General features: G+C 52.8%; 1 protein-coding gene across 1 annotated transcript in view; it reads left to right on the top strand.

Moving 5' to 3' along the window:
* Window positions 1-15,616, top strand: part of LOC140391525 (FERM, ARHGEF and pleckstrin domain-containing protein 1-like) — a 326,539-nt gene that overhangs the window by 207,752 nt on the left and 103,171 nt on the right. Inside the window, 8 exon segments of the mRNA XM_072476099.1 lie at window positions 886-1,022; window positions 3,072-3,186; window positions 5,816-5,963; window positions 6,073-6,168; window positions 6,269-6,429; window positions 8,989-9,057; window positions 10,089-10,152; window positions 11,413-11,626. Coding sequence (XP_072332200.1) covers window positions 886-1,022; window positions 3,072-3,186; window positions 5,816-5,963; window positions 6,073-6,168; window positions 6,269-6,429; window positions 8,989-9,057; window positions 10,089-10,152; window positions 11,413-11,626 — 1,004 coding nt within the window.

The following is a 15,616-nucleotide window of genomic DNA, read 5'->3' as shown; positions in this document are numbered from 1 at the left end:
CTAGGTGTGGGTGCACAGGGGCACAGGTTGGCATGGAAGGTGCAAAGAGCTGGTTGGGAAGAGGATCATGAGGTGCCATTGGGTGGCGTAGTGTGGTGGTGTGGTTGGCGAGGGCGTGTGCGTGGTTCCTCTCCGCTTTAGGCCGGACTTAGAATTTTTTTCAGCACTGGGGGAGCTGAACTCCGAGATCGGGCCGCCATGCTGAAGGGGGAACCGATCTCTGAGTGAGCTTGTGGGTCCCCCCCCCACCTATGGGCAATGTCATCCACCACACACATGGGCACTACCCCACCCTCCCCAAGTGAGGACACCCCGCTATGGAGTCCCTGGGTGTCCCCCCGCTTCAGAACACCCCTACCCACGCCCCTTTTCAGGAGCCCCCCCCGACTCCACGGCCCTCACCCATTAACCCCCAACCTCCCAGAGGCCCCTACTAACCAGCTCTGCACCCCCCACCCTTCCAATCCCCCCCCCCCCCCACCATCCTTTCATGGGCATAGCCCCCCTCGGGTCCTGACCCTTGGCAGTGCCACTGTGACACTCATCGCCCTTGCACTGGCACCCAGGCAGTGCTCCTGCCAGCTTGGCAATGCCACCTGTGCACCTTGACCGTGCCAGGATGGCAGGATGGTGCCCGCTGGGCAGTGCCATGGTGCCCGCGTTTCAGGGGGAGGGCCTGGGAGCTACCCTGCACTATCACTGACCGCTTGGGCGTCTCCAATGGCGCAGGAGACACCCTGGGTGCTGTTCCACCTGGACCAGTACTGAACAGCGCCCAGCTGGGTACTCCCAGGGGAGGCCTCCCCCGGGATCTACCGGCCGCACCGAGCAAGAGAGTGCAACGCGGCTGGGAGATCGCGCCCACAATCTTTGTTTCATCGTTAGCAAGGCGATTGATTTGGCGATTGTCTTATATTTTGGCAGGTATCTCTTTGCTTTGCAAATCAAGCAGGACCTGGCCTCGGGGAGGATGACCTGTAACGACTCAAGTGCAGCACTTCTGGTGTCACATATTGTGCAGTGTGAGTGAACTGGGTGCAGATTCTCACCCGGGTGTTGCTTAAATCCACACTCAGTAGTTTATCCCAAAGGGTTTCCTTCAGCACCTGTGCCAGGACATCACACGTGTACACTAGGGTAACTCACTATAGTGTCAGAACTGGACATTATGTCAAAGTTACAGCGCAGAAAGAGATCTATTGGGCTGCACTCGTGTTTATACCCCAGACGCAAATCACCCCCCCCCCCCCCCCCCCCCCCACCCCAACCTCATCCAATCCCATCAACAACACCATCCAGTCCTTTCCCGTGTCCTTCTGATTGGATAGCTCTTTCAAGGAGCTCCCACAGATGTGATGGGCTGAATAGCATCCCCCTCTGCGATAGGATTGTCTGAGCTGGTCCCCGCTGTTAACTCAGTCCGCCACCAGTTCTCTCCATTCACCAGGCGCCTGGTTGGGATTGCACGAATCTTGTCCAAATCCACTAACCGCAGTTAGTAAGTTCCGCAGTACTTACTTGGATCGGTGACCCAGGAAACGTTCGATTAAAACCTACTCTTAACTTCTGGGTAACTACACAACTGACCCACCCCTATCAGTCACTTCCCCGTCTGTCGCCTCCTTGATCCCCCAACTACCCTTGTAACCTGATTGACAACCTCACTGACCCACCCTACTACCCTCCAGGCCAGAGCTCACCTACCACGTAATCACTGGACTATCCCACCTGACCTAACCAACCCCCTCCACCGGACCACCCGACTATCCTCTGGACTTGACTATCCCTTCCAACCTCACCTGACTAACAACCTGACGTGACTGCACACTCACCTCTCCCGCTCTCTAACCCATCTCACCCACTTCCCCACTTACCCATCTTACCCACCTACCCATCTCACCCTCTTACAGACCTCGCTCCCTACGTATCTCACCCCCGATATATCTCACCCTGACTCACCTCACCCCACCCACCTCACCCTTACCCACCTCACCCCCTACCCACCTCACCCCTACCCACCTCACCCCTACCCACCTCACCCTTACCCACCTCATCCCTACCCACCTCACCCCTACCCACCTCACCCCTACCCACCTCACCCCTACCCACCTCACCCCTACCCATCTCACACCCTACCCACCTCATGCCTGACATATCTCACCCCTACCCACCTCACCCCCGATACATCTCACCCTAACTCACCTCACCCCTACCCACCTCACCCTTACCCACCTCACCCCTACCCACCTCACCCCTACCCACCTCACCCCTACCCACCTCACCCCTACCCACCTCACCCTTACCCACCTCACCCCTACCCACCTCACCCCTACCCACCTCACCCCTACCCACCTCACCCCTACCCACCTCACCCCTACCCACCTCACACCCTACCCACCTCATGCCTGACATATCTCACCCCTACCCACCTCACCCCCGATACATCTCACCCTAACTCACCTCACCCCTACCCACCTCACCCTTACCCACCTCACCCCTACCCACCTCACCCCTACCCACCTCACCCCTACCCACCTCATGCCCAACATATCTCACCCCTACCCACCTCACCCCCGATATATCTCACCCTAACTCACCTCACCCCTACCCACCTCACCCTTACCCACCTCACCCCTACCCACCTCACCCCTACCCACCTCACCCCTAGTCGCCTCACCCCTACCCATCTCACACCCTACCCACCTCATGCCTGACATATCTCATGCCCTACCCACCTCACGCCCTACGCATTTACCCGCTCACCCATGCACTAACATTTGGACTGGACATTTAAACTTACTGCCTGGCAGCTCGTGCCATCAAAAGTCGACATGTCCTGTCTTCCCCCCCAAAATGCACTCTGCTTCGTCCGAGTTCCGCAAGGGATTTGTGCTGCGCATTCCTGTGAAAGCTCATATCGGAAGGTCCCAGAAGCTATGCGCGGCAGCGGCGAATGGGGAGAATTTACACAAACGCAGCGACGATCCGCTGATCATTGACTCTGCTCGGGACAACAGGGTCCTTGTGTACGAACAAACTGAATTAACACAGGTCCTTCTGATTTGCTGCAGCGGAAATTGGGGATTTTGACGAGACGCTGATCCGCGAGCACTTAGAGAAAAACAAGTATGTACCTCAGCAAGAAGCACTGGAGGATAAGATAGCGGACTTTCATCGCAAACACGTGTAGGTATCCACACCCTGCCTTGCAGAGTTTGCAGTGGTCAGAACGTTATTTAAATCTCGACCATATAGACTTATTCTAATTCAAACAGTTAGAGTGATGCTGGAGGAAAGAGCCAATGAGAGGGGTTGGATTTTTTTCGGTTGTTAAATTAGCCTGTGTCACTGCTTTTGTGTATTTGTATTCCCAGAATCCCTCTGCCCTGTTTAGATACTGGAGGACGTAACGTCTGAGAGATTGAAAATGGCAAATCTCATTGCGAAGCCAGTCCCTGTTGTTAGCGAGGAAGAGCTTAAAACGTAAAGAGTGACAAAGCAATTTGGGCTGAAAATTTGCAGGCGGCACGGTGACACAGCGCTTAGCACTGCTGCCTCACAGCGCCAGGGTCCCGGGTGCGATTCCTGGTTTGCATCACTGTCTGTGCGGAGTCTGCATGTTCTCCCCGTGTCTGCATGGGTTTCCTCCGGGTGCTCCGGTTTCCTCCCAACCCACGGTCCAAAGATGTGCAGGTTAGGTGAATTGGGCACGCTAAATTGCCCCTTAGTGTCCAAAGGTGTGCTGGTTAGGCGGGGTTACATACATTGAAACATACATTTACCCTCCAGATGGTCAGTGCGGGTTGACTGCAGGTCGATTGCATGACTGGAGGGGGACACTGAGTAGGCTGTTCCGCATTCCAGTGGCATCTCCTCGATACCTCGCTCTGGCAATGCCTCCATTTCTATCCTCAGCTGCACAGCAAATATCTTGTTGTCAATCCTTCTGCAACCCATTGATTGGCTTCTGGGGTACCTCTTCAGTCTTTGATTGCCCCCCGCCAAACAGAACTTTAGACCAAAATATCAAGTGTAGATTCAACGACCCCACCTCCAGCCCAAGACTCCCCAATGTGCCCCCCTCCAATATCTCTGCCCATTGTCCCCCCCATGTGTCCCCCCCCAGCCAGAGTGTCTCCCCCAGCCAGAGTCCCCCCAGCCAGAGTCCACCACCAGCCAGAGCCCCCCCCCCAGCCAAAGCCCCCCCCAGCCAGAGTCCCCCCAGCCAGAGTCCCCCCCCAGACAGCGTTCCCCCCCAGCCAGAGCCCATCCCTGCCAGAGCCCCCCAGCCAGAGCCCCCCCCAGCCAGAGACGCCCCCCAGCCAGAGTCCCCCCCCAGCCAGAGACCCCCCCCAGCCAGAGTCCACCACCAGCCAGAGTCCACCACCAGCCAGAGCCCCCCCCAGCCAAAGCCCCCCCCAGCCAGAGTAGCCCCTAGCCAGAGTGTCTCCCGCAGCCAGAGTACCACCCAGCCAGAGTCCACCACCAGCCAGAGTCCCCCCCCCAGCCAAAGCCCCCCCCAGCCAGAGTACCCCCTAGCCAGAGTGTCGTCCCCCCGAGCCAGAGTCCCCCCCCAGCCAGAGTCACCCCCCCAGCCAGAGTGTCCCCCTCCCCAGCCATAGTCGTCCCCCCCCAGCCAGAGTTCCCTGTGCCACCCACCCCACCACCATGCCAATAATGATCCCTCCCCCCAGTCAGGGTCACTGCCCAGTCGTGTTTCCCCCCCCCTCTCAGTTGATGCCCCCCTACCCTGTAGGTGTCCCTCACCCCTCCCCAGCCAGTGTCTCCCCCACCTTTCCCAGTCGCCCCCCCACCCCCCGTGCCTCACGCTTTCCCGGTCGGTGTCGCCCCCCCCCCCTCCCCCCCTCCCCCCTCCCCCCCCCCCCCCCCCCCCCCCCCCCCTCCGCCTCACACTTTCCCAGTCGGTGTCGTACCCCCCCCAACCTTTCCCCAGTCGGTAACCCCCCTCCCCAGTCGGTGATTGAGGCATTGCCAATACCTGCACCCGCTGTATGTCAGTGGGCACAGAGCGGTGAGCTGAGTCAAACTACATTGACATCTAACATCCTTAAAGCTCATTCAGCAGAGACGGTTTATTAAGTCAAAGGTGCTATATTAATATAAGTTGTTGTTGGTTTGCCTGGGGCAGGAAGTTGGGAATTGGTGAGCCGCTTACCCTGAGGGTCATGCACCCTCTGGTGGACAGTCTTTGCATGGCGCTGCCAAGAGGTCACGGAGAGCTTCTGCCGGCCATTCATGGCAGCAGGACGGTGACATCCTGGTGACGTCACTGGGGCCACGGGTTCAAATCGCACCTCATCAGCTGGTGGAATTTTAAACTCGGCCAGCAAGTTTGGAGTACGGATCGTGCCTCTGTGAACTATTGTCGAGTGCCGCAAAGACCCAGCTGGCTCTCGGGGGACGGAAATCTGCCGTCCTTACCCGGTCTGGCCCACACGTGACTCCCGGCTCCCTGGCAAACCTGGTTGATTGTTAACGGCCCCTCCGCAACGGCCGAGCGAGCCACTCAGTTCAAGGGCCATTCGGGCTGGGGAAACAAATTCTGGCCCAGCCGGCGACGCCCACATCCCCCGGTAGAGTTTATAAAAATCAGGAGAGTTTGGAATCTCGTCGGAGTGGAGTGGGAGGTTGGGTTGAAGGGCGTGGGTATGGGGGTGGGGGGGGTGGGGGGGAGCGGTGTTGGCCCGGGGGTGGGGGGGGGGGGGGTGCTAGGGTAGTAAATGCATAATTAAAATTGGCGGTTTGACCTGCTGTGAAATTATATTTTCCCTCCTCATCCCCTCACCCCATCAAGTGGACACACCCCTGCTGCTTCTGACTATCAGCTGCTGGAGATCGCCAGGAGATTAGAAACGTACGGAATTCGGCAACATTGCGCCAAGGACAGAGAGGGCACAAAGATCAACCTGTCTGTGTCTCACACTGGGATCATAGTGTTCCAGGTAATAGTCACCGTGCAAGGCGCTAAACAGCACATGGATTGAGCCGTTCATACGCGAGCGAAGCCATTAAAATCTTAAACACACTGAAACCCTCATTTATCTGACGCAGGGCACCAACAAGATCAACTCGTTCAATTGGGCCAAGGTTCGCAAGCTGAGTTTTAAGAGGAAACGATTCCTTATAAAATTCCGACCAGAGATGAATGTGAGTGTGTCCTTACCCCAAGGCTCCTTCCCGGGGTCACTGCCGGTTCTGAGGCGCGAGTGTCTCTGTGCGCGTTTGTGATTCTCCTTTCTTGTTGCAGTCCTGTCAGGACACCTTGGAGTTTTCCATGGCCAGCCGTGATTCCTGCAAGGCTTTCTGGAAGATCTGTGTCGAATATCATGCCTTCTTCCGACTCTTCGAGGAGCCCAAACCAAAACCCAAGCCCATTCTTTTCAGCCGAGGCTCTTCATTCAGGTTTAGGTAATAATGTTATACCTTCCTCCGAGTACTCAGTGTTATTGCTACTTGCAGAGGCCATGAACCGGCAAGCGTTTGTTTTGGTAAATTAACTTATTTCTGTTGAGGTCTTGTCCTTTTTTTTGCTGATTTTTCTCCTTTTACAGACCGTGGGTGGAATTTACCACTGGTGGGATTTTCCACCCCAGCCGAAGGACTTTTGAATGGCTCGCCCTCATTTTCCAGCTCCGTCTTTCCGTGACAGGGCCATAAAATTCAGCCCACTGTCACAAGGCCTTCCCCTTGCGGCTCAGTCGGAAGCTCTCTCAAATTTCAGTCACAGGATTCATGGCTCCACTCCACTCCCAAGCCTTGAGCGCAGAAACCCAGGCTGACGCTCGAGTGCCATACTGAGGGAGCTCTGCCCTGCCGGAGGTGCTGCTTCTAGGATGAGACATTAAGCCAAGGGTGGGGTTTTCCGGCCTCACCGTGCTTCGTATTTACCGCGTCGTTGGCCTGTCATGGGCCGGAAGTGGGATCTTCCAGGGTTTTTTTTTGTGTGTGCCCTGCACTCTGCACCGCCGGGGAACGTGTGCGCAGAGCCGCCATCGGCAGGGCCGCAAGGCCCCGTTGACGGCAAGGGCCGAAAGATTTCGGCCCAAGCCTCTGTCTATCGCCTCAGATGGATCAAAGGTACCACGGCATGATTTCAAAGAACACGAGGCAATATTTCTTCCTCAATCAACATCACTGAAACAGATGATCCAATCATTACCGCATTGCTGTCTGTGGGATCTTGCTGCGTACAAAATGGCTGACGTGTATCCCGCATTTCAACAGTCGCTACACTTCCAAAACACCTTATTGGCCGGGGGTTGTGAAAAACGCTGTAGAATTGCAAAGCTTTTGTTCTCAAAAAGTTCGAATGGCTTATACTAGTCTTCCCAAAGACCCTCTCTGAGATTGGGCAGTGTATTAGTAGGCAGTGACCCCCCCCTTTTTAAATATCTCTCACCTGCCTGTCAGACGATTGCCAGTGGAGAGTCTGGAGGGGCTGGGGTTTTTCTCCTTGGAGCAGGAGAGGTTAAGGGGAGATTTAATAGAGACATTCAAAATCATGAAGCAATGTAATGGATTAAATTAGGAGAATATGTTTCTGGGGCAGGAGGGTCAGCAACCAAAGGTAATCAGGGAAAGAAATGGTGGAGGGATGCCAACTCCGATTGAATGTACTCCTGGAGGTTTACACGGGACTCTCCTCTCGCCATCAGTTGGTCAACACATTCATCCTCGTGACCCACCACCACTTTGTGCCAATTGGAAAGCAAAAAGATTCATTTGGATAATGTTTGACTGTCAGCCAATCAGCCTCGTTTTCCCCCATTTACAATGTTTCCATATCCCGTAAAGAAAATTATTTCAGGAGCTACGGGGTGGATTCTCCGATCCTGCGGCTATATGTGCAGGATCCGCCTGGTCTTACGACCAGAAGGTCGGCGCCGCCCCCTTCCGACGCTCCACCCGGTGGGGGGGGGCTAGCAGCCACGCAGCGTAAAGCCCCTGGCTTAACCTGCGGGTACGGCCGGAGAATGTCCAGGTCCGTGGGCGGCCTGCGGCGGTCGCGCTGTGCAACATGGCGCGTCCGCGCGTGGACCCGGCCTGCCAAACACTGCCCCCCAGTAATCAGCCTCGCCATCCCTGGACCCACCCCCCCACCAGGCCCCCCAGCCAGCCCCCTGCCAGCAGAACGCCCCCCCACTCGACTGTGGTAGCACTAGACTCAGTCCGCAGCTGCCACGCCTGGTCACGAACCGTGTGAGCACACGCGAGCGATGCCGTCGGGGACACGGCACATCGTGGGGGGGGGGGGGGCCTCAGGTGATGTCCCGACGGCGTGCGGCGTATTCCTCTGAGTACGCCATTTTTGAGGGAGGCGGAGCATTACAAAAACGTCGCTGCCCTCGTTTTCGGCAGGAACGGGGATTCTACGGCCGATCGGAGAACGGGATTTCGGAGTCAGCGATCGGAGAATCCCGTCCATGTTCTTTAATGCCGCCGTGATTTTCCTCAAGGATTGCACTCAGCGGTGTCCTGAAGATTGATCTTCAATTGTTGGAGACTCCAGGCCAACCTTGGGGTGTTGGGAGGGTGAGGGTGGGTGGGTGGGTGGGGGCCCGTGGGTGGGGGCCCCAGGGGCCCCAGGGGTAGATGGACAGAGTTTTCCTTGCCACACAGCGAGTGGTTGTGATCTGGAAGGTGCTGCCTGAAAGGGCGGTGGAAGAAGATTCAATAGGAACTTTCAAAAGGGAATTGAATAAATGTTTCCAGGGCTGAGGGACTTCAATTACACGGATAGAACAGAGCAGTTGGGACTGTTCTCCTTGGAGTAGAGCATGTTGAGAGGAGATTTGATTGAGGAAGAGAATGGCAGGGTCACAGGGAATGGGCAATGGGACTCGCTGAGTCGTTCTTGCAGAGATGTCAGCATTGCCGTGATGGGCTGAATGGCCTTCTCCTGTGCTGGAACCATTCTGTTCTGTGCTATCCTATTCTCTCTCACCAAAAACCTTTTCTCTGTCACAGTGGGAGAACCCAGAAACAACTCCTGGATTATGTTAAAGAAGGAGGTTACAAAAAGATACAGTTTGAAAGGTGAGTATGTTTCTTATATACTTCTTCTACTATTGTCCCCCCCCCGTCCCCCGTCCCCCATCACTTGTGCACCTTATCCAGTCAGGGTCCAGCAGAAATCAGGGACAAGGTCATTAAAACTCATGCACTGCTGTTACTACAAGCAAAATACTGCAAACACCTCAAATCTGAACAATTGGTCAGTCAGGGTCTGCAGAGAGAAACAGAGTGAAATATCCCAGTCGCTTCATCAGAGTTAAATCTTGTTCCTCTCTAACCTCTCTCCAGCTCTGGCCTCGCCCAATCCCTGCGCTCCCTCAGTAGCAGCCGTGCTTTCCGTTGCCGTGGCCGGGAGATCTGTAACTCCCTCCCTAAACCTCTCCTCCTCTCACTCTCCCCATCTTCAGACGCTCCTTAAAACCCACCTCTCATCGCGGCTCTGGGTCCTGTCCGTGTGGAGTTTGCACATTCTCCCCGTGTCTGCGTGGGTCTCACCCCCACAACCCAAAGATGTGCAGGGTAGGTGGATTGGCCGCGCTAAATTGCCCCTCAATTGGAAAAAAAAAAATTGGGAAATCCAAATTTATTTTTTAAAAAAGCTCACCTCTCCAGGGCGGGCACGGTGGCGCAGTGGTTAGCACTGCTGCCTGACGGCGCCGAGGACCCGGGTTCAATCCCAGCCCCGGGTCACTGTCCGTGTGGAGTTTGCACATTCTCCCCGTGTTTGCGTGGGTCTCACCCCCACAACCCAAAGATGTGCAGGGTAGGTGGATTGGCCACGCTAAATTGCCCCTTAATTGGAAAAGAATTGGGTACTCTGAATTTATTTTAAAAACTCGCATCTCCAAGCAAGCTTCTGATCCCCTGTCCTATCTCCGTTTGATCACCTATCCTGTAAAATGTTCAGGCGCAAGGAAGCCATCCCAGGTCAAAGGGAAGTCGCTTCCTGTCGCTAGTTATTTTTTTCCCGGGGAGTGTGTGGGAGTGGATTCCCGTTCAGATTAATTATTGTCGCTGTTGTACACTCATTTTACTCTTTGTTTCATTTTCAGGAAACATAGTAAAATGCGATCCATCCAAAGTTTGCCTGAACAGCCGTCACTGGTGCCAAAACAAGTCAGTAAATCAAGAATATTGCCGAGCAAAGAGCTTTATTGCAGCCCAGGCCTGTTTTGTTTTCATTTGAGTCACTTGAATGTTAGTGATGTAATGGGAGGAATGTTACAGGGATTATGGGATGGCCAGGAGGCAGGGGAGGGTGTGGGGTGTGGCAATCAGCCTGACAGAACACTGGTTTATAAGTGCCAATCTGATTTTGAAAGTTTCCTTTGGAAAGAGAGTAAATAAAGAGAATTCTGTTTCCACTGGCAGGAAGTTGGGTGACCAGGGGACACAGATTTTCAAACAATCGGCAAAGCAGCCCAAGAAGTGTTAGTTCCTATGATTTTCAAAGACATAATCGTCCAAATGGCCTCCATCTGTGCTGAATGACTCTAACCTCCAAGCTTCGCTATCGTTTATAAATAATATTAAATCACAGGCAGTACTTGTAAAATAAATCTTGCGTATGATATTTGAAAATATCAAAGCCCATTCATTGTTTGACAATATCACCTGACTGATATTTTTCGAAGCGTTTCTATAGGGGGGGGGAGGTTTATTGTTGTTAAATACCCTAATCTGTACGGAATTTATCCCAGTTCCTGCTTCAGTCCCTGGCCTCTGCTCAGCTAGTTGACCTCAGGTTGACCTTGTGAGTTTGAGTGGGCAAGGGCAAAGAACTCGTCCAGCACAGCACCAGCCAGGTGACCCCTCACAGTGTGAATGGAGGGTTGTGGATAACAACCATGTGCATTTGTAGAGCACCTTTAATGTTGCAAAACATCCCAAGGCACTTCACAGGAGCATTATCAGACCCAATTTGACACTGCGCCACGTAAAATGCATCAGGATCGGGCAGAGACATAAGTTTGAAAGAGCGTCTTACTTTGGCGAGAGAGGTCGAGTGTTTGGAACTGAGATGAGGAGAAATTCCTTCGCTCAAAGGGGTGTGAATCTTTGAAATTCCAGAGGGATGAGCGTGTTCCATCGTTGGATTCATTTAAGGCTGGGATAGACGTATTTTTTGTATCTTAGGGAATTAAGGAATATGAGAAGCGGGAGGGAAAATTAAGTTGTAGCCCAAGATCAGCTATGATGGTATTGAATGGAAGAGCAGGTTTGACAGGCCGTCTGGTCTACTCCTGCTCCTGTAACTTGTGTTCTTTCAAAATCGGGGGGCAAGGCGGGGGGGGGGGGAATTGTTAAGGGCTTTATTCTTTTTAAAAATTGAACGGAAGCGTTTACCAATTTTCAAGATGTCTCTTCTCTTTCCAGAGCGGTAGTTTTACTTTCGGAGAACGCTCAGCATCGACGGGAGCGCCGTCTCCGAGCCAGAGGAAGGGTCTAGAGGTTTCCCGGTCAGCTGCTGAAAACAGGGTTGAGCAGAAGAGTCCGTCACCGTTGAGCACCCCGAAGAGGGACAGGCAGGAGGAAACTGCGAGGGACAAAGTCCAACTGGCGAAGCCCCCAAGAGAGCAACAGAATGCAGGTCCAGCATCTCATACTGCTTATGGAAGCAGCTCTTCCATTCCTTATATTGACTGCAGTGATATAGATAGTGAGCATGACTTGATCAGAGGGCGGCTAAACAGGTCACGGTCAAAAACAAATGACAATTATGAGGATGAGTTTAGCAGTGGCGAATACTTTGTGGAAAGGGAGAGAAATGTGTCCCGCCTTAGAGGTAAGGGGACCCCGGATTTCCGATTCTCAGGTACTCCACTCCATATAAGGGAAGAGTCGATGGACGAGGAACTCTGCTTTTACACTGGGAGGACGCCGCAGATGCCCAGGCACAGCTCCCTGATTCACGAGATATTTCGTGGCTCAGAAAACCATAGCCCCTCAGTTACACCGATACGTCCGACTAGTAAAGGGTCCAGTCCCAATGCCAATGTTAACAGGGGAGGTTCCAAGGCTGCTATTGTACAAAACGGCCATTGTAAACATGGATCGGAAGATAGAGATAGCCGTAAACGCAGCCAGCATGGCTATAATAGCTATTCCCCTACTTTAAGCCCAGCACATTCACAGAGAGCTCAGGGCAAATGGAATAGGTCAGAGACTGATCCATTCATCCTCAGTCACATGGCCTCCACCCCATTGAATGAGTACAGGGACAGTAGCCAACGTAAGCTCTGCTCACCCAGAGCGCTGCACTCGGAAGGCAGGTTTGTGCCCAACAGTCTTTTCCCTGCTGCTCGAAATCCACCGATCCAGAGACTTTTCCCAGCCGGCCTTGTGGAGCGCGCCCCAGGGGGCCAGTTGATGGACGGGTCGACCAGCAGTGGGTCAGAATCCAGCGACTCTGACTCGGAGGCCATTCAGTCACTCAGTCACCCGCTGGTGCTGGGGAATCCCATTGCCGTGAACTCCTCACCAAGGCCTCGGAAAACGCTGTCCTTGGGGAGTCTGCAGCTGGAGGAGGAATTGGAGGAGGACAGTTCCATTAGCTTCAGTGACCCTGATGAGGGCAGCCCAGTGAGCGAACACGGTGTCATCACATGTTAGTGATTTTCTTTTAGCAGTCTCTGAACTCTGTCCCGACTCTGATCGACAGTATACAGCCAGTTGGCCACCGTCCTGTGCTAAAGCTCTCATCGATACTCACCCAGGTATAAACTAGAGACCATTAAATACTATTGTAATATCCCACAGTAGTGTCTGATTAACAATATGGCATCTCTAATATTATACCAATGGTCACTGATGACATTGCTGGAGATTTTGACTGGCTGTTGTTTATGTACAATAGCGACATCTTAAAGGCTTCTTGGCATAGATTAATGTTCAGGAGTAACATCAGAAGTGGAGGATGCATTGCTGTTTACAGAAATATGTAAGAAGGAGAGATAAAAGGCAACTAAAGTTCAAAAGAACTAATTTTTACTGACTTGTCTTTTAAAAAAGAATTGAGGTGAAGTTGTACAACAGCCAGCAAATACTGGATGGTCAAAAATCGAAGCAGATGTAATGAATTAGTTAACAAGAAAACCTTTAACTATTGACTCCTATTAGGAGGAATCAGATACCGCACTCATGACAAATGAAGCCTAGAGACAACTTAAACTAAGGTGTCGTTTGCCACAACTGGTTTCCCTGTTGTGCACCAACCTACTCCTTGTAGCTATGGCAGCGCATGTTGGATGGGAATAGTGCAAACTGTCAGGGCCTCAGTTATACTTCAGACTGTGAAGGGTTGATATCGAGGGGTATTCGGGTGTCAAGCAATTGCCTTCATACGTTTCCACGTTATGAATGAAGTAAATGATAATGGACGTTTGGTTTAACTGGGAAGGATGGAGGGAGAATAGCGATGATTAATGTCAGTCCAATAGTTTGGTTTGCCCTTTCTAAGGAACTTAATGGATTTAATTTTGTGAAGTTAAGTATTTAGACAGAACTGAGGTAGGTCTAGATTTTTACAGCAGTGGCTGGAGACCGTGAGAGGTTTGAAGTCTAGTATTTTGTGCACTTTTTCACATGTGTGTCTTTGTCGATATAAATATATATGTACACACGTCTTTAATAAGTGACTTAATAATCTGGTAGCTGTTAGTGTTAAGTGAGCTTGTCGGGTGAAATTGGCCGATAGTTTATAAGTCTAGCAAACTGGATGGTTGTACAATAATTGTGACAAAGTCGAGACCTGCCAAAACTATTTCTCACCAAATTTGAAAGTAGAAAGGTCATTTGGTGGAATTTGATTGAAACTATTTGCATGCATTAAGAGTTATTTACATAACTCACTCCTACCCTTATACATCGATTGTTATTGCACTTAATTCAGATCCTCAGACTAATGTCACTGCATGACCGTCTGCAAGTTAAAAGGGCAGCCAGTCTTTCATCAAAGGAAGGAGAATTAAAATTCTGCATTCATAGCAAAATTCTAAATTAGGAAACATTGCAATTTTTTCCCCTTAAATTTAGTCTACCCCATTCTTTTTTTTTCCATTTAAGGGGCAATTTAGCGTGGCCAATTCACATACCCTGCACATCTTTTTGGGTTGTGGGGATGAGACCCACGCAGACACGGGGGGAACGTGCAAACTCCACATGGACAGTGACCCGGGGCCGGGATTGAACCAGGGTCCTCGGCGCCGTGAGGCAGCAGCGCTAACCACTGCGCCACCGTGCTGCCCTATAGAAAACATTGCAAATTTTAAACAAAATTTTATTTTCCTCATTTCAAGTCCAAAATATTTCAGCTTAAGAAAACAAATTTCAAGTATTAGTGCGTATAGGACTGGCATATTCTGGTACCTAACCAGCATCTCATGGTAACTGAGACGTAAAGAGCACCATGAGTGCATAACAGTCAGTTAGTTCCACACCCAGCCCAATTCGAATTGAAGGAAGTGAATATTGGGTGCAGTGTATTGCAGTTCATCGCTGCACCAACCCCCATTCCGTGCTCACACGCTTTGATCCCGCACGAGGAACAAAATTCAACATCCCAAGTGTTTACGACAAAAGCACGTCACAGCATTCCTTTGTAAGACCCGTGTGCACAGTCTTGGTCTGATTTAAAGAGGGATAATCTTCCTTTGGAAACAGTTCGGAGAATATCCACTTGGTTGATTCCTAGGATGAAGGGGCTGTTTTATGAGGAAAGGTTGAGCAGGCTGGGCCTGTTTCCATTTGGTGTTTAGAAGAATGAGAGGCGACCTTATTGAAAGTTGTCAGATTGTAACAGGGACTGGGCAGGCTGAGGGGATGTTACCTCTCGTTGGGGAATCTAGAACAAGGGGCAGGATCAGGGCCCTTCATGAGGGTCATCTCTCAGAGGGTCATTAGTCTTTGGAATTTCTTCCCCAGGGAGCAGCAGAGGCTGGGTCATTGGATATATTCAAGCCTCAGTTAGATGGATTTTTGACAGACAAGGGCCGGGATTCTCCCCAACCCGGCGGGGCGGGGGGTCCTGGCGGGATGGAGTGGCGGGAACCACTCCGGTGTCGGGCCGCCCCAAAGGTGCGGATGGTGAAGACTGTGGCCAAGGCGGAGGGAAAAGAGTGCCCCCACGGCACAGGCTCGCCCGCGGATCGGTGGGCCCCGATCTCGGGCCAGGCCATCGTGGGGCCCCTGGCCCCTGCCGCCCCCCCCCCCTCCCAGGGCCCCGGAGCCCGCCCGCGCCGCCTAGTCCCGCCGGGAAGAGAGGTGGTTTGATTCTCGCCGGCGGGACAGGCATTCCAGCAGCGGGACTTCGGCCCATCGTGGGCCGGAGAATCACCGAGGGGGGCTTGCCGACCGGGCGCTGCGCGATTCCTGCCCCCGCCGAATATCCGGTGCCGGAGAATTCGGCAACCGGCGGGGGCAGGAATCACGCCAGCCCCCGGCGATTCTCCGACCCAGTGGGGTCGGAGAATCCCGCCCAAGGAATTGGAGTGGAGAGGGGGGGCGGTGAGGGGGGTGAGCAGACAAGAAAGGCCACAGTCAGATCTGCCGATCTCATTGAGTGGTGGAGAAGGCTCAATGG

This window comes from Scyliorhinus torazame, chromosome 15 (assembly GCF_047496885.1).
Source record: "Scyliorhinus torazame isolate Kashiwa2021f chromosome 15, sScyTor2.1, whole genome shotgun sequence".
Classification (NCBI taxonomy): domain Eukaryota; kingdom Metazoa; phylum Chordata; class Chondrichthyes; order Carcharhiniformes; family Scyliorhinidae; genus Scyliorhinus; species Scyliorhinus torazame.
Note: the sequence above shows the minus strand (reverse complement) of the source record. Positions and strands in the feature narration are given on the sequence as shown.